This window comes from Triturus cristatus, chromosome 1_2 (genome assembly GCF_964204655.1).
Source record: "Triturus cristatus chromosome 1_2, aTriCri1.1, whole genome shotgun sequence".
NCBI classification, from domain to species: Eukaryota; Metazoa; Chordata; class Amphibia; order Caudata; family Salamandridae; genus Triturus; species Triturus cristatus.
The window spans coordinates 88,099,514-88,124,311 of NC_140580.1; the positions used below are offsets into that span (position 1 = coordinate 88,099,514).

The window sequence follows — 24,798 nt, forward strand, 5'->3', positions numbered from 1 at the left end:
AGAACCCCTGGTGGGAGGTCCGTGTATAATTTGTGATATATCACATTACAATACACTACATCAGCCCATCAGTACATTGTAAGGTAAGTACATAATTACTGTTCTTAATTCCACTTATACTCAGCTTCAATGTAAGTATGGGTGGACTAAATGTATACTTAAACTGTACTTGTGGGTCGATTTAATGGATGCAGTATTACTGCAGGTCAAAATTATCTGATAAAGACATCTAGTCACAGATTCCTTATCTTAGAGTCCTCCTCAGGCGCCATGAAGTCCATGGTTGTGGAATTACTACAGACGGTGTGGTGTCCCCACCTCCCATTTTGGACATTGTTGCACCCCCTGTTCAGTCTATCTGGTTACTTGACTGGGGTGACGCCAGTGTCTTAGAATCTTCTCCAGCCTCCTGTCTCCTCCTGGTTTGGCTACAGAGGCGGGTGTCGCTCTGGCAGACATGCTCAATCAATTTTCGTCCCTACCGGATTTTCAACTTCCTTCTGTGGAATTGTCAATAGACCCTTTATTTGACATTCTACATCCTGACCAGTCTGACTTTGAGCCTGCACTTCCTTATAGTGACTGTCTTTTCGACATCCTGCTGGGTGCATGGGCTAAGCTTGAAAGAGGGCATCCTGTGGATCGCACTCTTTCCCACAGGCATTGCATAGCCCTGGGGGATCCCTCCTGTTTATTTAGACATCTCTCTACTAGGAGTTTTGTGGTTCAGGCTGCATTAGGCTCCCAAAAATATTGATTTTTGGGTGGCTAAAGCAGAGGCCAGTAAATATTACACTTGTGGTAGGTATATTTTCTCTTCTTCTGGCTCTGCCCTGCGCTCTATGAACAGTTCTTGTGTCCTTGCCTGCTTCTCCCACGCCTTGTGGGACTCAGTGGACCGTCTCTTGTCCTCCCTTCTGGAGGAAGCCCATACTGCTCTTGTTCCCCTGGTAGGAGTTGGGCAACAAGCTGCCACTCTTAGCATATATTGTCGTATGGATACCACCAATTCTGTAGGTCAGCTTATGGGCTCTTCCATGGCTCTATGTCTACGTGCATGGTTGCATACTTCCAGGTTTTCAGAGGCTGTGCAAACTACTTTAAATGAATTGCCTTTTGATGGCGCTTCCCTTTTTGGTTCACATGCAGACTCGGCTATATGCCGGTTCAGAGATAGTCATGGTGGTTCAAAGTCTTAACTCGGTTGCTGTACTAAGGTTGTCAAGGACAGTTGTTCACCTTTGTTTTGACTCTTAACCACCTTCATAGGGCGGAGTACTCGCTCCCTTCCAGGGTTATACCCGGTGTGGCGTTCCTGCTTTCTGCAGGTACTTTTCTTCTCATTTATGCTGTCCGTGACAGGTTTCGTTTCCAGCCATCTGGAACATATCTTGCTTTGCGGTCTCGTGGGAGTCTGTTCTTGCGGCATCTTTTTGCCAATTGATTTTCACTACCTGAATTCTTACTCTGTGGTAGGTATCCTGTTATGTTGTGCGGATGCACCATAGCTTTGATCTCCATTTTTGAGGACCTTATTTTGTATTCTTTAGAGGCATTTTGTGAACTATCTATGCCCTTAGTATCCCTTATAAAGACTTCATCTTCATCTTTTCTCTGCCCCCTCCATATGGGCGGCACAGCTATCGAAGGTAAGCACACTCTTGGCCTGATTTACTTTCATTCCTTTCTTCGACCCTCTACGATGTGGACCTTCCCTTTGTTCTGTTCAATCTGTGGGACACATGGATTTTTCCTACTCATATTGTGTTCTTATGGTTTGGGCCCGGGTTCTACGACTCTACTCCTAATGCCCTTGTGGTATCGGCATCTTTTTGGCGTATTTTTTCGAATTGCTCTTGGGCACTGCTTTCTTGTGTAGGCCCTTTTCTACCTTATTGTGCTCCTGGTGCTGTTTATCTTTAACAGTCTTGTGCTCTTATGTGTGTTTGTATCCTTTCGGTATTCTACCTGCCTGCTTGTAGTACAGCTGCTGCTGTTCCCTCCTGTGGATTTTTTATACATATCTGCCATCGCACTGTGGGGTAGTTGTTGTGTTGGCTATTCTTTCAGTTCTCTTCCCCTGGGACACCAGTCCCCTTGATTGTTTGGATCTTTGTCTGGTATCATTTTTTCACAGGGGGCTGGGTTTCCCTTTCTTTCCTGTATCTTCCTTCCTCCACTCCTGCCTTTGTGACGTACCCATTTCTATTGGAGAGGTTCCATTACCCCCTTCATTGGTGGGGGTAATTCATTACTTTTGCTTGGGACAGATCCTATCTTTCTGCAAGTTCCATGAAGCGTTGGTCAGGTTTCTTACCTGGTTTTCCTGCTTTCATAAGTTGGACTATGTGTGATTGTCATAATCAGTTATCTGTTGCTCTTAGTTTCCTCCTCCTCCTCCTCCACCTCTTCCTCCTCTCTCCCCCCCCCTTTGGTTTTTGGATGGTTGCCCTTCTTTTCCTGTAGTAGGCAATGCCTCCCACTTCCTACTCTTATACGGCATTGTGTTGAGGTTCCCTGCTTTGTCTTTCTGTCTCCATCTCTGTCCTTCCTAGGTCACCTCTGTTCTTGGAGTGTTCCTCGTTCCTCCACTTCTCGTCCTCCCACTCACTGGCTGAGGACGTGGGTTACCTTAGGAGGAGTGTATATACTTTTGCTGTACCCTGTATGACGTTTGTGTCTACGGGAATTTCTATGTTTATTATGCGCATATTTATACTTATATACATTTATATTTGGATGTATATGCCTATCTCTTGTTGTCTTTTACATTAGGTATATATGTGTGTGTTTGCACATATGGTCGTCTGGCCTCCTATACAGTGTAAGTCGCTGCATTTTACCTACGCCTTCTTGGTGACCTGGTTCAACCTTCTTGGTTGTACTTGTCTGTTTCCTTCCTTCACTTCAATTAACCTCTTTGTTACATTATTATGGAGGATGCCTTATATATCCATCAGTGTTCTCAGTATACTACCGGTTTCTTTTTACTGTTCTTGTTTTCTAACGATGCTCTTCAGTATTCAATGTTCTCTCTTTCTCTTTTCTCCATCATTCTTGATTGGATGTCCATTTTTTGAAATCTGTTTCTTAGGATAGTTTCCTTGACGATCAATTGGTGCCCTTTATTCATTGTATGTGTTTGCTGCTGCTGAGCTCACTGCATATGCTCCTTCCATTGATTTTGAGACTGGACTCTAAGGACTTTTGTCCTGGGGCTCTTTGCATCCCCAATCGTAGATTGCATCCCTTTTTCGGTTTGCCTCTTTTACTGGTTCTTTACCCTGTTGCTTACGGTCTTGTTGTTTTCTATTTCCTACGGGCTTTACACATAGTCCTTCTTGGAGATCATTCCTTTGGTGCACATCTTGCTTCACCTATCATTTATCAGATAGTCTAGTCCCTTCTATCTTTTGGACCAGCTTCTCCTATTTGGGGATCTTTGGTGAGGTTGGTTCGTATAGCCTCATCCAAGAATGGTATTGCTTGGGTATCTGATTCTAAGATAAGGAATCTGCGGCTAGATGTCTGTGTTAGATGGACAAGTGACTTACCTTCGGTACCACCTTATCTGGTAGGGACAGGATCTAGCTGCAGATTCCTTATTGACCCACCAATCCTCCCCACTCTGTGAACTGGGGACCCTGTGTTCTCCTAGATTCCCTATTTGTATTCTACTGTGGTTCTTGCTATCTGTACTTGTTGATACAAGAATTTTCCATTTTTGGCACACTGTTTCCTGAGACTGTTTCTCTATGTGACTCTGCATTGTCGCTGCGGAAATGGTCACAAAGAAATGGACATCAGAGCATAGGAGAGGGCTTAAATGGACTCGGTTGACGTCACATTCGGGAGATGACACCGCTACAGAGCAGCAAGACGCCCTCTACAGAAGCTCAAAGGTACTGCTGAAAAAATGTCCAGATCCAGTCTGATGCCTGGGGAGGATTCTAAGATAAGAAATCTGCAGCTAGATCCTGTCTCTACCAGATAAGGTGTTACCGAAGGTAAGTACCTTATCCATTATCCCCGATATATATTGTGATAGAACCACTGCTTACTCTTAAAAAATGAAAATGAAACATTTAATTTTTCTTTTTTAAATGCATCCCGTTTTCCTTTAAGGAAAAAGGTCTGCTTTAAATAAAAAACTGCTTTATTTAAAAAGCAGTCACAGACATGGTGGTTTGCTGACCCCAGCAGGCCACCATCCCTGTGAGTGCTGGCCATTCCGAAGGGTCTTGAATTGCAACTAGCCTCATGAATATTGATGAGGCAGTTCATTTTTGACCCCATTGGGAATTGCTAAATGTATTAGAGACACATTAGTACATTCTGTTTTGCGAGTTGCAACAAATCGCAATATGCGACACACAAAATGGAATAGTCATACACCGGGCCCCTGAGCCCCATGGTTACATCTCAGGGTCACCCTTGTGTTTGAACTGACATAGGACGGTATCGGTTGCAGTGAAACGTATTGGTTTCACCACTCGAAGTTTAAATGAGGTGGTTCTTTCCTTGGTCCTGGGCAGTAGAAGTGTAATATATGGGCCCTGATTTTGAGTGCCCTTCTTTTCCATGACATATCCTTCCCTTGCAGGAAGCATGCTGATTGGCAGTAGTGCAGGTGCATATAGGTGGCGTTGTGGTGTCTTACATACCACTCTCTTCCAATACCAGTGTACAATCATAAGAAATTTAGTATGTTCATTCCCCACATCTTAAATCCTAACAAGAGTACAATCAAAGAACCCTTCCATTGCCTCTCTCACAGTGAACCCAGCTCTTCGAGTCTGGATCCTTCGATCCACCAGGCCAGCCATTGCAGCTGGGAGTCCAGGTAATATAGTTCATATATAGCCCCAAGTCCTCCCTCTCCTACCGGGTTTTGAAGGATACATGAAGACACTCTGTGTCTGTCTCCATCCCAGATTTGCTCTCTCGATACAGTATTTACTGCCTTAAACTATTATTCAGGTATCCAGATCAGGAGATTCACAAAATGACTGTGGCGGTCGGCATAGCTCACAGGTGGCGGGCGGGCGGGGAGTAGCAGGGGGCATGGGGCACAATGTAAAAAAAAAAGATACACTTACCTTGCGCCGGGTCCAGCGTCTCCTCTCCTGCTCTCCTCCATCTTGTACTCCGTCACCGCAATGCTACCCTGACCAATCACAACGCTGTAATGCAGCATTGTGATTGGTAAGCACCCAGGCTCCCCTGACCAATCGAAACACTTCAATGCAGCATTGTGATTGGTCTGAGTGCTGTGACAAGGCACTCAGCCAGGGACTGGAGGGGTGGGCATGTTCTCCACGCAGGCTGTAATGCAGCCTGCATGGAGGACAGGGAAAGTGCCCATGACTGTTTCGGGCTGCCCGGGAGGGCCGACCAAACAGTCATTGCGCACTTAGGAGGGTTCTACCACTCCTCCCCTGCAGCCCGCCTGCCCCTCACGCAAAGCTGCCGTGGCAGAAGGACAGAATAAAATGATAATATCATTCCATTATTATCTTTTAATTTTTTCATTTTTTTCCTGCTTCATGGTAGTGAGGCGACGCTCCTCCGCCTTAGCGGAGGAGCCACCACTGCAAAATGATACTACATGTGCAGGAGTATCCTAGAGGTGTTGCTCACTGATGATCCCTGTGTAAATTTAAGTCCAGGAGCAGGTGGGACAGACCCATTGTGGCTTTGATATTGAATAAATCTAATGTTTATATACCTAATGTATACATGTTCTTAGATATCTGTGAACTTTGGTGTGAGTGTAGTGAAGATGTTCGCAAACATTACTGGTACCCCTGTTTTTTTTTTTTTTTTTTAAAGTCTTTATTGAACAATAATTCGATTACAAGCACGGGCCTACAACCACCAGGGCCGGCCGCTAAGTACAGAATGAAATATACATTTATCAAAGCTGCAGTCGGTTCCCGGGGGTCGGCCCCGTAGTGAGTCCGGATAGTTCTAGAGGCACAGGAGACTTAGATCCAAAAAACACAGAAAACTAAAAGAAAAACAAAAGGCGAGGCATAAAGACAAACGGCGCAGGTCAGGCTTCCTCCGGGGGACTCCAGGTCAGACCATTAAGCAGCACACGAAAGGAAGGAGTACCGGGAGGCTGGGGACGGGGGGGGGGGCCAAGGGAACTGAACGTCCATATGTAGTCATTCCGAAAGAGGTACCCCTGTTTTTAAGTTTACCCATGAATGATTGTGAACATTTGCTTTGTTGTATCAGTGGCATTTGCAGGGTGGAAGATAAGGTCTGCCCATGGAAGCAAATCACACACCTCACTTCTTCTTGCTTCTCCTTGGTTTTAGGATTTCTGAAGGTGTAAGTGCAGGTCTTCCTTCTTCTCCTTGGTTTTAGGATTTCTGAAGGTGTAAGTGTAGGTCTTCCTTAGCGCTCCTCCAACCTCACTGCATAGGTGCCCAGAACAAACTTGTTCTGTGGTTTAGGATAAAAAATAAGAAAGGGGAATGGGAGAACCACAAACTAAACATCAATAGTGGAGGCAGGCCTTGCAAGCACAGCACAGTTTCCTTTTTTGGGGTCAGGCCCACCTCCAAACACCAGCCGGTGTTGTAAGTCTCCCTTATGCAAAGAAACGTAACTGTTTCACAGAAGGGCAACAATTAAAAGGTAAGCAAGTGGGACTCCCCGCCATTTAAAAGAAAAATAAATGCTAACCTTTGTGGAAATCAATAGCAAGCTGCTTGCATCAATGAGTTCCCAACGGTGAAAAGTCAAAGTCGTCCGAAGGGAATACTCCAGCAGTGCTGCTAGCGAACCCCCTACTGGGCTCACTGCAGCCTTCCCAGACTTCGCTCTGAGGAGGAGACGACAAGCCCAGCTTGATTGGCTGGACCGTTGAAATTGTAAGTATGCAGTGAATACATTTTGGCAGGGAGGAAGTGCCCAGCATAGGTAGCATAAGAGGGAGCTGAGCTGCAGCTCAGTGAATGTCCTTTGTACTAAGAACTGCGTGGACCATGGTTCTGAAGGTGCATTCTGGAGTGTGAATCCCCTGGACTGCTTCTTCACTTCTTGTATTAATCCTGAGATGCAGCTCTGACCTTACCTTTCATGGAAGGAGACAGCCTGCTTAAGGCATCCTGCATAGCCTCAGAGGGAGCTTCAGCCCATTTTATTCCTCGCTGCGAGACAGAGACGGGCAGTTGAAGAATAAACCCCAACATCTGATGTTTGTGAACATCGTCTGAACTCCTCAAACCCTTCACCAGAGATGGAGATGGGAGGCCCAACCGATAGATCCCTATAAGAGCAAATGAGACAATAGTTCAGCATATTACCCACTTGCTGACCTTTCTGCCAACATTTCTTATTTTTATCCATTTAATTGCAACTATTTCTTGACCTGCTGTGTGCAGCTACCCAGCACCATGTTGGTTAGCAAGCTAGCAAAGTCCAGTGACATTTCTTGTCACTTGTGAACCCAGTGTGCTAACTGATTTGTGAGCACTATTGCTGGAACCTGGGGACTCCGAGGACCCCCACTGAGTCATTACTGGAAGGTGGGGACCCAGGCATTTGTATTTTCGATGATTTGAACTGCCAAATACAAAAACAAACATTTATCAAACAACTACATAAATGATAACAAATTTACATCAATTCATAAAACAAATATACTAAATCTGAATTTTAATTTTAATGGGGAGGTTGGAGCTTTTCTAAATTCAATTTAGGCCGCTCATCTTCGATGCTGCATTCTGCTGGATGTATTTGCACCGCTCCCACAAATTGATTGGAGGATACTAACTCCCCAGACCACAGTTTTAGAATCACTGCTCTAAATGTTAAACTTCAAGGGCGTTGAAGCTTTGCAATTAATATTGAAACAGAGTAACCCTTATTGAGGCTGGAAGAATGTGATCCTCCATTATTGATAGAGTATCTCTTTAGCACCGGCAACCATTGTGTATATGTGTGAACATTGCGTATTCAGACTACAAGTAATGTACTGAACTATGTAGGTTATGTGCATTTTTAAGCTTCGCTAACATTGACTCATTATGTAGTGTGTTTGGTCAGAGGTGTTTGTGTTCTTACTGCATAATTCATAGCTTCTGCTTTAACTGCTATCCATTAGCACAAGATCACCAATCTCCTGGAGAGATTCCCGGTTCATTGTACCATTATTTTGCTACAGTGGTGAATTGTGTTTTACATTGATTCTGGTATGCTTTGCACTGAAAATGTATCTAAGACGCATGCGATTGTATTATGAGTGTTGTGAACATCACCATGGCTTGACTTCTACACTTTATTGCGGTAACTACGCTGCACTGTACTTCGACTCGCCCCACACACCTCCCTCCAGGAGGATTTAGAGACCTCTCCCTCTGTACCCAGAGACTTGTCACCACGTCTGTTGCAGAATACGTATCTTGAAGGATGATTGCTAGAGACCCCGAGCTTTCTGTCTCTAAGAGAGCCTAGTGGTCCCTTCCATTACCTACTCCAGAAAACCTGTCTTGAGAAAAAGTTACATACAAATGGGTATTATATTTCATATCATTATTAATAAAGCAAACTGTTCTGTGCAAAGTTTTTACATATTCACTTACATCTTTAATACATTTCCACAATGCAGTTGGTACATTTTGCTGCTATTGTACAGTCCTTGTATTATACATTTGTATTACATCGAATCTGGTTCCAACAAGTGTTCCACTATATTAGCAGTAAAAGTGAAATTATAGGTTAACCATTTGACATACCTAATTGAAAAATACATTCATACATTGTCACAGATATCAGCAGATCAAAGTATAAAACATTAAAATGTGCCAGTTAGCAAGATTTAAAGAGCGCAGTATTGGTAATTACATGTTGTGAACATTAAGAAACTTGTCAGGATATGAACTCTCCACTGAGAGGACTATGTAGTGAAAACTACATAGATTTTCCACCTTTCCTATACATTTACTGAAGTGAGCTTTTTGATCTCAAAAGCTGATGTACTATTTCATATTATTATTATTTTTGTGATCAAACATAAGGTATTGTTACATACAGGACATAGAATACCCTCCAATTGAAATACAGCGAAGTTATTGATTGCCTTTGGGGGATGACTGCTGACAAAGGTCTCACGTTGTGACTATTCAAGAGAGCAGCCTCCCCCTGGAATTGCATCAGTTGGCAGGCCAGCATTGAAAGTGTCCAAATTCCTTGCAATTAGAATACTGTCTATACTGATGGGTTTGACTGGAGTTGTCCGGTGCTTCTGAACAGCTGGAAGGAAGAAGCCATACTGTTTAATTAAGGTTAGTGATTTTTTTATCCTTAGATATTCAGTTCAGAGTAGCAGGTGGACCAGTAGCAACGCAGAGACGAGGAGCAGGCCCAGGCAGGCACTGATCCGTTGGCTGCTACTCAGGCTTTTGGCGTTGCAGTTGTTGGAGAAGCAGCAATGGACACTGACACCAGGGACCTTGGCGCCATCCTCTGCAGCCCGGTCACAGAATGACTTGAAGGAGCAGGACTTCATTACACCATCTGAAAAAGAGTTGTCAGCGAGAATATTATTGTATACAATTCTTTAGGTTCTTGCAGAGCTAAGGCATTTACAAGATCCTAAAAGTATCTTGCTGCTTACTGAAGCGCATCAGGTTTTTTTATTTGTCCCGGGTATTTTGGCCTTCTGATTGGTCACATTTGACATTGCACGATGTGTGACTCTACCAAGTAGACTAGGTCTGCGCCCAATGTGCCCACCATGTTGTGTTTAGGTTTAAGGACTTCAAACAATGCAACAACTATTTTTGTATTAGCCAAGGTGCTTGATCAGTGTGCTGGACATCAACGTGTTCAAAAAGGTTTCGTTTTTGCCACTGTGAAGAACTTTTCTGACTCCACCAACATTTTTAGATAACCTAGTGAAAAAGTACTAAATGTGGATGAGAAGGCAGTCTGTGTTCAGTGAAGTCTGTAATTTTCATTAAAGTGACTTTCAGAAACATTTTGTCTTTTGAAAAATCTCCCAACTTTGGCCTATGTTCTCACATTTTGAATCCCTTTTGTAGCCTGAACTAGACAAAGCATCATCCCAAAATAGACCTTTATTGCGATGCTAAGTTTGCACAAGCACAGCCCTCAACAAAAATAATTTTGGTATACTTCTAATTCTTGAGAGATAAATATCTAATGCCTATATTTGTATATAGGATGGATGCTGTTAAGAGTCTTGGTTAATTGAGGTATAAACACATTAGGCTATCTGAATACTGAAAAGACTGCAGGAGAGCATACAGAAATACACTGACCAAATGTGACTGCTCAAAGCCAAATTTGGTGCACAGAAAGTAATATAACATTTTTGGATGTACAGTCCTTCTTCCCTGTTTGTTTCTGATTTACTAAACTGATCCTCCACTCTCCTTAGTTTCAGTCGCGGCCGACATGACTCGCGGGTAGGGAGGGCAGGAGTTCGTGCTGGAGGGTGGGTTTTAATTTAATAATAAATAATTAAATTAAACTCACCTTCCCGCAGGCCGAGTCCCACTTCGTCTCTACTCCTCTCCTACACTCCTGCCTCCGGCAGGAACAGGAAGCCGGCAGCCAGGCTCCCAGTCCCACCCCTAACCCAAAGCGTTGTGGTTGGTCGGGACTCCGCCCAGCCAGGGGCTAATGGCCCGGTCATGTACTCCATGTAGGCTGCATTGCAGTGTGCATGGAGAAGGGCAGAGTGTGCATGACTAGTTTGGTCGGCCCTCTGGGGCCAACCAAACCAGTCATGCACACTCAGGAGTGGGCACACCACTCCTCCCCTGCCCAGCCCTGCTCGCAGAGCAGCCCTGTCCATCCGCCCGCCCGCAACCAAACCCTTCTGCTTTCTTGCAGTGTGAGAAGCAGAAACATAAAATGGTAGTTATTACCATTTTATGTTTCTGCTTCTCGCACTGCGAGAAAGCAGTGGGGCAATGCTCCTCTGCCCTAGTGGAGGAGCCGCCCCTGCAAGTTTGTCAGCAAATAAGCTTTTTTTTGATTTCAAAAGAATTTTATTATTTTAAAAGCGCAAATATGAAACATAAGATACAAGCCAAAGTGATACAATTGATATCGGACAATAAGGTAATAGATACATTAATGTAGAATTAATTAATAGGAGAACAAATCATTGTCATTCATTAATCTACAGACATCAGATAAATAAATTACTTAAGAAGGGAAGACCCAAAATGATATCTGGCAAAGATATATATCAAAAGTATCACCCACAGATGGCAAATTAGGGAGAAGAGGAAAGAGAAGAAAGGAAAAAAGAAAAGACGGAAAGAGTAGGAAAGAGAGGAGGAAAGAAAAAGAGAGACAGAGAGAAGAAAAGGAAGAGGAGAGGATTTCCAGAGGAATCACCCAACACACAAGACAACACTAACCAGACAAATCAAAGGGATATTGCTCCACCAACCCTTCAGAGGCCAACTCCATGTACGAGTCTAAGGCTTTCCAAACACCAGAGGAAATAGAAGGAGAAAGATGAGCATGGTCCACTGACATATGAGCACTTCGTAGAAAGGAAACCCAAGCCCACCAAGTATGGTAAGAGACGGACGAAAAAGATTTCCACTCCATGAGAATTACTTTGACTGCAATAGTTAATAAGAGGTCCAACAACTGTAACTCCATGGGATCTAAGGGCAAAGGGACTGGGGCCGCCAACGGACCCAAAAGAATTAATGGAAAAGACAGATGGAATTTGATGTTAAAGATGAGCATGAGGTGTTTGTGAACTAAATCCCAGAAGGGTTGGAGAAGGGAACAATCAAGGAACATATGTTGAAAATCGCCTGGTAGAAGCCCACAGCTCCAGCACAAATTGTCTTCTTTGAGATTAAGTGAATATAGACGAATGGGAGTCCAGTGAAGAAGATTAATAGAGAAAAATTTAGACTGTGTTAGAGAGGGGGCAATTTTGTTACGAAGAGAAAATTTACCAATATCTTGCCAGGTATCAGAAGAGATATGAGCAGTAACACTATGATCAAAATGATGTACCCATTTTTGCTGTGTGACAGTTTGGGAAGGGAGTGTAGAGGACGATAAAAATTTGTAAATCCGAGACGCAACATGACCAGTCCTGATCCAAAGCTGAAAAAGCGTAATCATAGGGGAAGAAGGATGAAGGTGGACTTTAGCAAGTGCAACCTTAATCTTAAGAAAAGTATAAAAATCCAAATTAGATAGAGAGAATTGTTGAGCAAGGGATGAGAAAGGGGAAGGATCATTGTTGGAATCATAGAGATGTTTAACAAGTGAGACACCCTTCCCAGCCCAGTATGACATCAACTCAGGGTCAATATTAATTTTGATTTTAGAATTGCGCCAAATAGACGACCATCTAGTTTTATGTAATGGAATTGCTACTCTCTTATCAACCTTACGAACCGCAGCAATCGTGTCTAAAATAATAGAGCGAGAGAATGGAATAGAAAGGGTGTTTGTAGTTAAAAAAGATGGAGTCGGAAGTGGGGAGGCCAATTCCTGTTCTATTGTCAACCATGCTGGAACATGAATAGATGGAGAAGAAAACCAAAGGGCACCCTGGGACGCCAGAAAAGCAGTTTGATACTTCCCCCAATCAGGAAAATTACAGCCTCCCATATCATAAGATTTCCGTAAAAATTTATAAGCAATCCTAGCCCTTCTATCATTCCATAAAAATTTAGAAGTAAGCAAATCAAGTTCATGAAAGAAGGAATCAGAAAGCCTTACTGGAAGCATAGAGGAAACAAAATTAATAATAGGAGTAATCATCATTTTAAGAGTCTGCATACGGCCCCACCAAGAAATATGTTTCGGAGACCAATTTTCTAAAAGACGTCTCACCTTAAGAATAGTTTGGGATTCATTATAAGTAGCCGTAGCATATAGGGTGGAACAAAAATAGATACCCAGATATTTTAGCTGTTTAGATTGTCATTTAAAGCCAGCCGAACCCATATGAGAGAAGAAGCAGTAAGCATTTAAAGGAAACATCTCTGTCTTATCTTTGTTCAGAGTGTAACCTGAAACTTTTGAAAAAAGAGCAATCGTATCCGAAATAGCAGGGATGGCCAGTTCAATATCATCAGAAAAAATGAGAACATCATCTGCATATGCAGCTGTTTTTATCTGATGAGACCCAAAAGAGAACCCCTTAATATCTGGATGCGAGTCAATCATTCTAAGGAGAGGATCAATGGACAACAAAAATAAGAGAGGGGACAAAGGACACCCTTGTCTAGTGCCCTGACAAAGGTTAAAAAAGGAAGACGTAGCACCATTTACCCGTATATTAGCCCGAGGTCGGGAATAAAGAGACATAACCATACGAATAAAGGAATCACCAAGATTATGTGCACATAGAACAGCTCTTAAAAAAGGCCAAGATACCTTATCAAAGGCCTTTTCAGCGTCAAGGGCCAAGGCAGCCGCCGGAAGATTAGATCGTTTAGCGGCACCAAGAATATGACAAAAAGTACGAATATTATCCCGTGCAAGACGCCCTTTTACGAAACCTGTTTGGGAGGGATGAACCAATTGAGGAATAAAGGACTCTAAGCGTTTAGCTAAAATTTTAGCAAAGATCTTGGCTTCCATGTTAAGAAGGGAAATGGGACGGAAATTTTTGGGATCTGCGTGATCCTTCCCTTCTTTGGGGATAACTACAATAGTAGCATCAGCCGCGGAACCAGACACAGAACCATCCTTAATAAAAGCATCAAAAACGGATTGGAGTTTCGGGACAAGCACGGGAATAAAGGTTTTATAAAACGCAATAGGATAACCATCAGGACCAGGAGCTTTACCAGACCGAGTAGCTTTAATCGCGGAAATGATTTCATCAGAAGTAATCGGGCAATTTAATGATTGATTATCTTCCTCCGAAACGACTTTCAAAGGAACCGACTTCAAGAACTCCTGACATTGTTCAAAAGAAGCTTGAGCCGATGGGGTATATACATTATTATAAAAATCACGGAAAACCTCAAGGATTTCTGCAGTTTGAAATTTTTTCATACCAGACTGGTCAGTAATAGAAGGAATTTGGAAAGTATTACAAGAAGATTCCTGGAACTTTAAAGTGGCTGCAAGAATCTTGCCCGCACGATTTTTAAACAGCAGTCTCTTAGATTTCTGAGCCTGCAGGCCAATATGAGCTCTCTTAGTGACTATAGTGTTGTATGAATACTTTAAGTTCTTAATAGACTGGAGGCAGGTCTTGTCCTGAGAGTGTCGAAAAAGGGATTCCTGACGTTTGATCTCATCTGCTAAGTCCGTGAGTTCCTTTTTAATGGCTGCGTTTCTCCTTGACATACATTTAATGACCTGACCACGGAAAGTACATTTAAAAGAGTCCCAGAGAACAACAGGGGAACTGACTGACCCAACATTCTCAGTAAAAAAAGTCTCAATGTCATTGGAAAACTCTCGCACCAAGGACTCATCATGTAAAATTTCTGTGTTGAGTCTCCACGAACGAGCTCGTGCCCTAGGGACAAAGGACGTAAGAGTAAATGTCACTGCGGCGTGATCAGAAACTAAAATAGGGTGAATAAGCGGAGAGGAAGAAAATTGAACCAGAGAAGAGTGAACCAAAAGATAATCAATGCGTGAAAAGGAGGAATGAGGGGAAGAAAAAAAGGAAAAGTCACTACCAGTGGGATTATGAAGACGCCAAACATCCTGAAGATGGGTAAGAGAGCACATATTAGTCATTTGTTTGTGAGCTTTAGGGGGACGAAAGTTAAAGGCAGAATTCCTATCCAAGATAAGGTCCATTGGCAAGTTAAAATCACCACCTACAATAAGATTGCCAGAGTGAGGGGTATCCTCAAGCTTTTTGGTGATCGTATTCCAAAAGGACGGGTCATCCTTGTTGGGGGCATAAATATTCATGACAAATAGGTCAGCATTACCATTGGACACCTTAGCTAGTAACCAACGACCCTCTGTATCCTGTTCAGAGGAAATGATAGATAACCCAGAGTGTTTAGAAACTAAGGTAATTACCCCATTCCTTTTACCACAAGCATCCGAACAAGCAACATCAAAGACCCACTCTTTCTTCAGAAACAACGCCTCCTTGGCAGAGAGCTTTGTCTCCTGAAAAAGGACGAGATCCGAAGAAAGAGATTTACAGTAGTCCAAAATCTTTGACCTTTTGACTGGATGATTTAACCCTTTAACATTAAGGGAAAGTATATTTAGTCCAGACATAGAACCATTATCAGGAAAAAAAGATATTCCATATGTGACAAATGGAGCGCAACAACCAGGAGAGCTAACCAGCAGACATCAACATCCAACACAAAACAGGGTGAGACCAAAGAGGAAATCCGAAAAGAAAAAAGGAAAGAAGAGGAAAAAGAAAGCAAAAGAAAACAGAAAAAGAGAGAGAGAAGGGCCCATCCGGCAGGTCTGAAAAAGACCAAATTCATACAAGGGGGGACATGGGAAAAAGAGCGAGGGGCCAACAGGAGAAATAACAACAACAGCATAAAAAGCCCCAGAACAGTGCATAGCTGATTATACACTTTAAAAGAAAAACTATCTAAAAACTAAGAGCTGGAATTAATTATAACTTTTTAGAAAATAAAGCGAAATGAGAGACTATAAAGGCAACACGTTTGACCAAATTAATATATATATAACAATTAAAATGAATCATAGAGAACGGTAAGAGCAGGAAAGAGAGAAAAAGAAAGCACGTTCAGGCAATAAGAGCTGATGGAAAGTGAACTAAAAGATAACATTACTATTAGGTAGAACCAGACCAAAACGGACTCCATCAAGAGAAAAAGGACCATAATGCAGAGAAAAGAAGAAATACAATCTAAAGCATACTATATGATACAATATGGAACAATAAGTGAAACATAATAAAAAACGGTATATAGCATCCTATCAATATAGCAGTCAGTGAATCCCTATGGTAGCTAAATAAGAGATCTAATACTACATATAAATATGTAAAATCTATATACAAACTTATAGACAACTGGCCATGAGTAAATAAAGCCATATACACCCAAACTGGCAAAATAAGTATACTTACCTAAGTAAGTGGGCATGTAGGTAAGAGAGGCATAGATCTATCAAGTACAAAGCATCTATAAAAAACTAACCTACTCGAAAAAGACAATTAATAACACAATGTAATCAAATCACTCAATGAAAAAATCAATAAAGAAGGTATAACTAGCAACTATATGAATGACCCATATTAACTCTAAATATAGTCATAAATAAATACCTAGTAAACAGATATGATTAAAACACCTAGACAAACCATACAGCAACACGTTGATAAAGCAAAGAAAAAGACAATGACCAACTCCATAAAATACGAAATAACAAAAAAACAACCATGAAGCAAAAAGACCGACCACAAAAGGATAAGATAAACCAAATTTCACCACAAAAGTCGACGCACATACCGAAGACAAACAACGGGAAAGGAAAAGGACCATGACCTAATACGTCGAGAGACAAACTGGGGAGGCAAGGAGTAACAGGACGACACGCGAACAGGAGTGAAGTCAAGCCAACATGAGATGCTACCACAAAAAATTAAAAGGTTTATACAATAAAACTAACAACACTAAAGACCAAAACACCATAACGATAATAGGGGAGCACCAAGAAACGACAGAAATACGTCAAAACCAATGGACAAAAAGACCACCGCGCAGATCTAAAAGCAGCTAGACTAATAGATCTGACAAAGACAAAAAACAATGGATTATGTATAGCCGCATCAGGTGCCAGAAGAACCAGGAACATGTGAAGCCCCCGTTTGGAGATCCATCTGCAACTCCATTTGATTATCCAAAAACGAGGCCAAATCCGCAGGTTCGTCGAAAATTCTGACACGACCTTTGAAAGTAATGCGGAATTTTGAGGGACCAGCAAAGGAGAAGGGGATATTCATCTCAGACAAACGCTTCCGAAGATTAAGAAAGCCCTTCCTCCTTATCCCTGGCAAAGTCCTGAGAAATTGAGATACGATGGCCATTCCAAGAGACAGCTCTAACCTTCCGCATATGAGCCAAGATCTGCTCTGTATGTTGATGACGCAACGGTTTAAAAATTATCGCTCTTGGTTGCGTAGCAGACTTGGGGCGAAAGGAGGGGACACGGTGTGCCCGTTCCAGTTCAAAATCTTTATGGAAAGAAATTTGTAGTGTAGATGGAATCCATTGATAAAGAAACTCAATCATGGAAGATGCCTCTTTCTCAACATCCTCTGGAAGACCAAAAATTCGCAGATTGGATCTACGATTACGATCCTCTTGTTCAGTGAGGTCTTTCCTCAATGCTGCCATGGAATGCTCTATCTGCGTGAGAGATCTAGAGTGCTTTTGCATGGTATCCTCTGCGCCACTAATCCGTGCTTCTGTACCTGAAACACGAAGGGAAAGGGCCTTGAAATCATTCCTGATGGCTAACACCTCCACCTGCAATAAATCTGTATTAGTCTTAGTAGACTGCGCAATTTCATAGACCTCATTAAGGCGCGTCAGGATGGACTCAAGAGTCGAATTAGTGTCTTTAGGAGCAGGCTCAGGTGTTGGGGAAACCTGTTTGGACCTCTTAAGAGATGCTTTAGAGTCCTTAACGTCTTTAGCATTCGGTGAAGGGGCCATATTCTCAGCCATAGGGCAAACCACCTCAATAGGAACAAAATACACCTCCTCAGATATAGTGAGAGCAAGAAATGCCAGGGGCTGTAAAACACTCAATGTGCGAGATGAAAAATGGGCAGGAAGAAATAATGCACTTGCATCAAAAAACGCCGAACAGAGAATATGGCAGGCGATCCCAGTCAAAAAAAACCACCTCACAAAAAATATCATGTGCTGCAGGCGCAAGTAGGCACTCACCGACTACGAAAATAACCAAAATCAAGCCCAGAGCAAAGAAGCCTCACATAAGGAAGTGGCAGTGCGTCTGACGAATAATATAGTAGCAGAAACCTCAAAAAGTTCACACAAGGGGCAGCACTGCAATAGGCGGCAGGAAAAAACTAAATAAACTCAAGAAAAGTGAAAAAAACGTCACCAGCTCCTGTATGCCTCCATTCCTGACAGGATAATCCAGTAGCGTCGTCGTGTAGAAGCGAGAGTAAAACTCCCTCACAGAAGAAACAAAATGGCGGCCGCTCGTGAAAACATGAAGCGCCACCTTAAAATGCCAATAAATGGACTCTGGCCACTCTCCACCTCTAGAAAACTCCCTCGTAGCATACACGGCAGTTTCCCAGGCAATATTCCATCTACGGCGCTGAGCGGGGCATTCCTCAGCGTCAGCAATGTCTCCGTCGGCCCTCGCTCTTTACGGAGCTCAAGCGCGAACCGCCATCTCGCAGCGGCGCGCAAGCCACGCCGTCAGCAAATAAGCTTTGATTTTAGGGACACTATTTCAGTTAAATCCAGCAAATAAGTTAAAAAAAAGAGTACTGCATGAAATTAAATTGCTCATCCGATCCACAAATCATAAAACATGTAATTGTCTGACCACTTTCCAGAGCTTATAGAGGTAGATAAATGCTTAAATTCACAGCAATCTTCAAGTCACTTTCTAAATGTTAGTTTTCTTAAATTTCAGAACTGTTGCAGTCTATTTGTATGGCTGCTACGGAACCCAGGTCTTCATTCATTGGGATTTGTCCAAGTGATCTCAGTTCCCACCTATGTGCTAAGCCTACCTATTTGACCAGTGTTGGTACACAGTGCAGGGATCTCCCACTTTTCCACCAGGGTGCTGATAAATGACCTGAATCCTTCATGTTTACAAGTAACAAAAATTAAACATAAGAAGTTCCGTTGTAGGACATAGTCTTACCTCTAGAGCTCACCATTGTGACCTATTTTATGCTCAATAGAGTTTGTAACTCCTAGTTTCACCTCAGCACATAGTCACCGGAATGAGTCTGTTATTTCTCATTACTATTTCGCAATTCATCATGATACAGCCCATGTTTTTAATTATAAAATATTTATTCTTTGAAATAAGATTACCGAAACCATACAATGAGATAAAGCACCATCTCAACCAGGGAGCACTGGAACATTTTTGTAAAACATCAATAAGTATTCGAGTATACGTTGTCATGTAGTTTGTCAGTAAAATAAGATACAAAAAGTGAAGCATTCTCATGGCTTGTCGTTCTAATTATGTGTTTTGCAGCTTTCTTCAAACTATACCTCAATTATGGAGACCCTAAACCCTCTGGTCAAGCACAGGCTCTGTCCATCATCTCCTTGTGTTTGCTGTGTTCGCCCTAAGTTGGCAGAGTATGCTTAGACATGGGTCCCTTGCTCACTTTACCACTCTGTCAGCGCTCCGTCCATCATCTCCTTGTGTTTGCTTTGTTAGCCCTAAGTTGGCAGGGTATGCCCAGACGTGGGTCCCTTGCTCGCCATTGGATTCAAGCTAGCCTAACTGATGAGTGGTGTTCCCCTGAAACCGGTCCCAGGATGCTTGTTTCATGTCCAGGGAAGTCCTGGCTTGGCAGTTCGAGATGGACTGTTCCCATGAGTAACAGGGTCAAGAATGATTTGCATATGGCTGGGTCTGAACTGGGGTGGCAAAGTGAGCTAAAAAACAAAGATGAATTCAAGTTAGAAGGGTATGCACAGACGTGGGTCCCTTGCTCACTTTGCCACTAGATTCAAGCTAGTCTGGGTGATGAGGGGTGTTACCCTGAAACTGGTCCCAGGATGGTTGTTTCCAGTCCAGCGAGGATCTAGCGTGGCAGTTCGGGCTGGACTGTTCCCGTGAGGAACAGGGTCAAGACTGATTTGCATATGGCTGGGTCTGAAGTGGGGTGGCAAAGTGAGCTAAAGAACGATGATGGATTCAACCCAGATCTGGGACTGGGGGTGAATGTCTCAAAAGATGCAGTGCTCCGTCCATCTTCTTGTGTTTGCTTTGTTTGTGCGAATTTGGCAGGGTATGCACAGATGTGAGTCCCATGCTCACTTTGCCTCTGGATTCACGCTAGCCTGGCTGATGAGGGGTGTTACCCTGAAACTGGTCCCAGGATGCTTGTTTTCAGTCCAGGGAAGATCTAGCTTGGCAGTTCAGGCTGGACTGTTCCCGCTTGGAACAGGGTCAAGACTGATTTGCATATGGCTGGGTCTGAACTGGGGTGTTGAAGTGAACTAAAGAACGATGATAGATTCAATCTAGATCTGTGAGTGGGGGTGGGTGTCTGAAAGTTTCAGGCCTCCATCCATCATCTCCTTGTGTTCGCACTGGCATATTATGCTCTGGTAGGTCAGCGATTTGAAATTGGAAAAATCAACAACAAAGCAACGAGCAAAAGGACAAGTGCCTTGGCACATATGGAACATGATTGTCAGCTGAACTGGTGAGTTTTAACCCTGGCTCCCATTATTTTCAAATAGTGATCCTGGGAAAATCATTGATTTTGTAAGGCCGAGCACATTTTCACATGATTTTTTTATATCCAGTCACTTTCCCAACTTTGCATACAAATGGGGAGAATCAATGAAATAAACAGGATGACAAGGTGGCATGATAAGATGGCCATCGAGATACTTTGGTGAAAGGCTCTTGGGAAAGCAGGAGTATCCAACAACATTCTGCACAACCACGTGAATGCAACTACATCAGAAGCCGTAAAGGAAATGGAACAGAAGTTGCGCCATGTAATAAGGAAAAGTAGGAAATCCTTAGGAGTTTGGAAAGAGGAAGACCCTCCCCTGACAGTAACAACATGGCGTCTAGGAGGCCAACAAAACGAAATCAGTTGCAGTGGAGGAGGGCTTCAGACTCAATTAGACCACGATGAGCAGAGGACCCTACACAAAAAACAGAACATAGCTCTAAATAAACACTGCTGGTATGGAGCAAATCCTACTTGGCGCGAGGTGACTCTGCTGTGGACAGAAAAGCTGCACGTGGCCGGTCACAAAGCAGCCGCAGGGTGGGCTTCACCCCATGTGCTGGGCCCTCCACTAGATTTTCTAGTGGAGGGCTTAGCAGAGGGGATCAAAAGTCTGCAAGCTCACAAAGGGAGAGCATTGGTGCAATGTTTATTGTTTTCAGCTTTAGCCGTAATAGAATCAATAACAATGTATACCAATTACATAATTAATATGAATAAGTAAAAGTATATAGTTCTAGCAAGGTGCATAATAGATACAAATTGTGATAAAAATTAGGAGAAACTAGCATCCGGTGTCTAAAGACAAACGCACGTTACGACTTTTTCCCGAGCATAAACCATGCGGACCATATGTCAGAACCAATTCAAGTATGGGCAGTCGTGTAGCATAGCACTAAAGCATCAGGACAGTGTCTCATGCCATTGTTCTTAAATAGAGTAAGAAGCCAGTTCTGTCTTGGGCCATCTGTTTTAGATACAAAGAGCAAAATGAAGTTCTATGCCCAGAGTGCAGGGGAGTAGGGAGGGGGGTATCGGGGGTTGTGCTAATATTGTATTGTTAGTTTGTTACAGATTCACATATTACGAGCAGAGACATAAGAGTGACAATGGGTGGGGGGTTAGGATCTGAGGGACCAATGGATCATAGTCAATCCCCCTTGATTGGATAGAGGCGAAGTGCGGAATGGGCTGCAGCACTATATTTGGGGGTGAGTAGTGTACACAATTATGGGCACCTCAGGTGGGAAAGGATTCAGACTCATGTCCTGGAAAGTAAATGGAGTACGCGACAAACTCAAAATGTAATCATATTGCAATTTCTTAAACTACATGCCCCGGAGGTGGTACTACTCCAGGAAACACACTTAATAGGAAATATGTGCAAGGCCTTGGCTAGATGGGGTTATCAGCTAGTGGTACACTCAGGGTTTACCATGGGATAGTGGGGAGTGGATATTGTGAAGAAACGGTCTTTCCACATGACCATAGATCGTACATGCACCGATCACCTGACGAGCTATCCAGCGGTGTCTGGGACCTGGGAAGGAGAAGTTCTAACCCTAATAACGATGTATTCACCTCCAGGTCTAAAGGAGACTGCGTTTAGAGACCTGGGGAAAGTAATGTTAGCGTTTCCCATTGGAAAATTGATCATTGGGGGAGATCTTAATTCTGTGATGTCAGGAAGATTAGATCGTTATCCACCCAGGGAGATAGCTCACTCGCAGATGATACTCCCACACTTCACAGATGCAATGGGACTAGTAGACGCATGGAGGGTTCACCATCCCACTGAGGCACAGTTTACATTTACTCCGGGGCCCATAATAGACTCTCAATTCGGTTATATCCTTACCCCTTTGGACCAAGTACATTTCGGCAAGATGGTTCCTAATAAATTAAATTCTGTACAAACTGGATATAGGGCAATTAAGTCATGAATTGGTTTCATGCCCAACTCTAGATACATCGGAGTAAGTGGCTACCCGGACCCAATTTTCACAAAATGCATAAGAAGAAGTTTTCTATTACATGGAGTACCCTGGTTTTGGAGTATTTCCAAATCTCGGCTCCATGCAGTGCTGCTGCCACCGCTTTCCGCTTAAAAACTTTTAAAATGGCGATTATTGGTTGGGTGCCTACTCTATTAGCAAATCTTTGCACCGCATTACAGGATGCTTTAAATTTGACTCTTTTCTTATCCACAGGCGTACACCAGTTAAGGTAAAAGCGTATACCTAGGATTATTATTTCACTGTTTATTTTAAATGATATTTTCAAAGTTAGCTCAGTTTTCATCAGTAGTATCTTAGTATTGTTAATGGACAGATCTTTATTCCTGGAATATTTGTAGAATTTATTTAGTATAGCATGTATAGACTTTTCTGTTGGGAATAAAAAAACTCCATCATCTGCATATGGTAAAATAGGTATTTCAGTACCAAGCAGTTTAGGGGAATCTGATCTGGATCTATCTAGAAGGGCAGTGACGTTGTTTATAAATAGGCTACATAAAAGAGGGGCCAATATGTATCCCTGCCTTAGTCCTGATGTTTTATTAAATAAATCACTACATTACCCATTAGGCCCAAAGCACACCCACCATGCATTTGTGGTCTGGAGACCTCTAGTTGCTGTTTCCGAGCTCACAGTGCCACTGTAACTAAGCTATACCTGGCTGAAGAGCTCTAACTTGGGCGAAACTGCTCCTAGTTTGCGTTTGTTCCGGCCCAGGGAGGATCTGGCTTGTCAGTTCGGGCTGGACTGTTCCCATGAGGAACAGGGTCAAGACTGATTTGCATATGGCTGGGTCTGAACTGAGCATGGTGGGCAGAATATGATGGATTAGGATGTGGCGCAGAGCGATTGCCACGGACTGAGATTCAGTCAAGCATTCCACCTACCAACTTGTTTTTGCATTTAAGAGTCCCCGGCTTTTAATTTGGTAGTTTTTCCTTTGAGTCGATGCAATCCCCATTGTGCCTCGGTGGCATTTCTTCCATAAATCCAGTGTCCGGTTTGACACCTCTTGAAGCTCGGCTCAGTTGCCGTCTGCCATCTGGCGGCTTCATCTGGGCAGCTAATCGCACTCAACAAAGAGGTGGGCTTTAGCTATAATCTGGCTTGACCCCATTCTGCAGCCAAGACGCAAAAATACATAACTCCTTTGCTTTATTCAGAAAACGCGATAGTGGCGCTTGTAAACTAGCACCAACGCAATACGCTATATCGACCAGTTAGTTATGTATTAGGACCCCCGAAGAATAATGCCTCTAGAGGTCTGCCTTCATGAAGGGATAGCCAAAGAAGGAAACTGTCTGCACCACAAACTGCGTTGTGTGTTTTAAGCGAGTTTAAGGGCAAAAGGCTGTCAATCCTGCAGTATAGATCTAATCTCTGGAACAGGCGGCCCGATGGTTCTAGAAGCAGCAAAATAGCTATGAAAAAAGTCTGGACACCTCCGACTCCGAATGTAATTGTTGAAAATGATTACTGATATTTCTGTGATTCCACAGCTGGCCTTAGGCTTCTACCACACCCTGGAACGAGATTCACTGGAATCGAGTCCGAGCACCGCAACGAGTCCCCGTGCCCAGCCGCGGCCCCTTCACTAGTGCCAGTGCGCATGCAGTCACATGCAGCCGTTCACGGCTTTGTATTGCCAAACGCGGGCCTCATCACGCCAACCCGGTAGAGTTTCCGGATCCAGACTGGTACCCATGGTGACTAGTCCCCGCTTCTCTAGTACAGAACACAAACCCTGGAACTCACAACGTGAAGTGGAAAATCTCTTTAATCACTGGGAATTCCAAACAGTAACACAAACTTTGCTCACCCCCGACCGGCCCCCGGTCATATGATTCTGACCTCTCTGCTAGCTAACTAGTAACCTGATATAAACAAGCATTGGCATAGCCAATAGGTCTCGCCTTTGGGACCTTGTAAGCAGTGCTTTAAATGGGCCGGTACTCACCGGTACTGAGTACCGGCACTTCTTAGATGTTTCCCTCGGAGTACAGGCACTTCTCTACTTCAGAGGAGAGTACCGGTACTCATGAAAAAGTAGACTCATTGGCTGTGCTGGTGAGCAGGAGCGGGACGTGTCTCTGGAAGCCAAGGCGCTGTGCTTGACAAAGCAGGCCCCCTTCAGGCCCCGTACTGTCAATCACATTCTCGCTATCATGTGTGGTCGTGCAAGCAGAGGAATCGTGGCAGTCCCCTGGCAGTGGCAACCAGGCTAAGGCGAGTCCAGTCCTAGTGGCAATTAAAAATGCCATGGTAGGTGACGAGAAAAGATGGCTTTCATCTACCTGAGTCTTTTGTGTGTCTACTAAGTTTGTGTGTGCCTGTTTTTGTACGAAAAA

General features: G+C 43.3%; 1 protein-coding gene across 1 annotated transcript in view; it reads right to left on the reverse strand.

The window, feature by feature from the left end:
• Positions 1-5,831: 5,831 nt before the first annotated feature.
• Positions 5,832-24,798, reverse strand: part of LOC146866855 (prostate stem cell antigen-like) — a 105,293-nt gene continuing 86,326 nt past the window's right edge. The window contains exon 3 of the mRNA XM_085614588.1: positions 5,832-9,531. Coding sequence (XP_085470714.1) covers positions 9,332-9,531 — 200 coding nt within the window. The 3' untranslated portion in view covers positions 5,832-9,331. The remainder of the gene's footprint in view (positions 9,532-24,798) is intronic.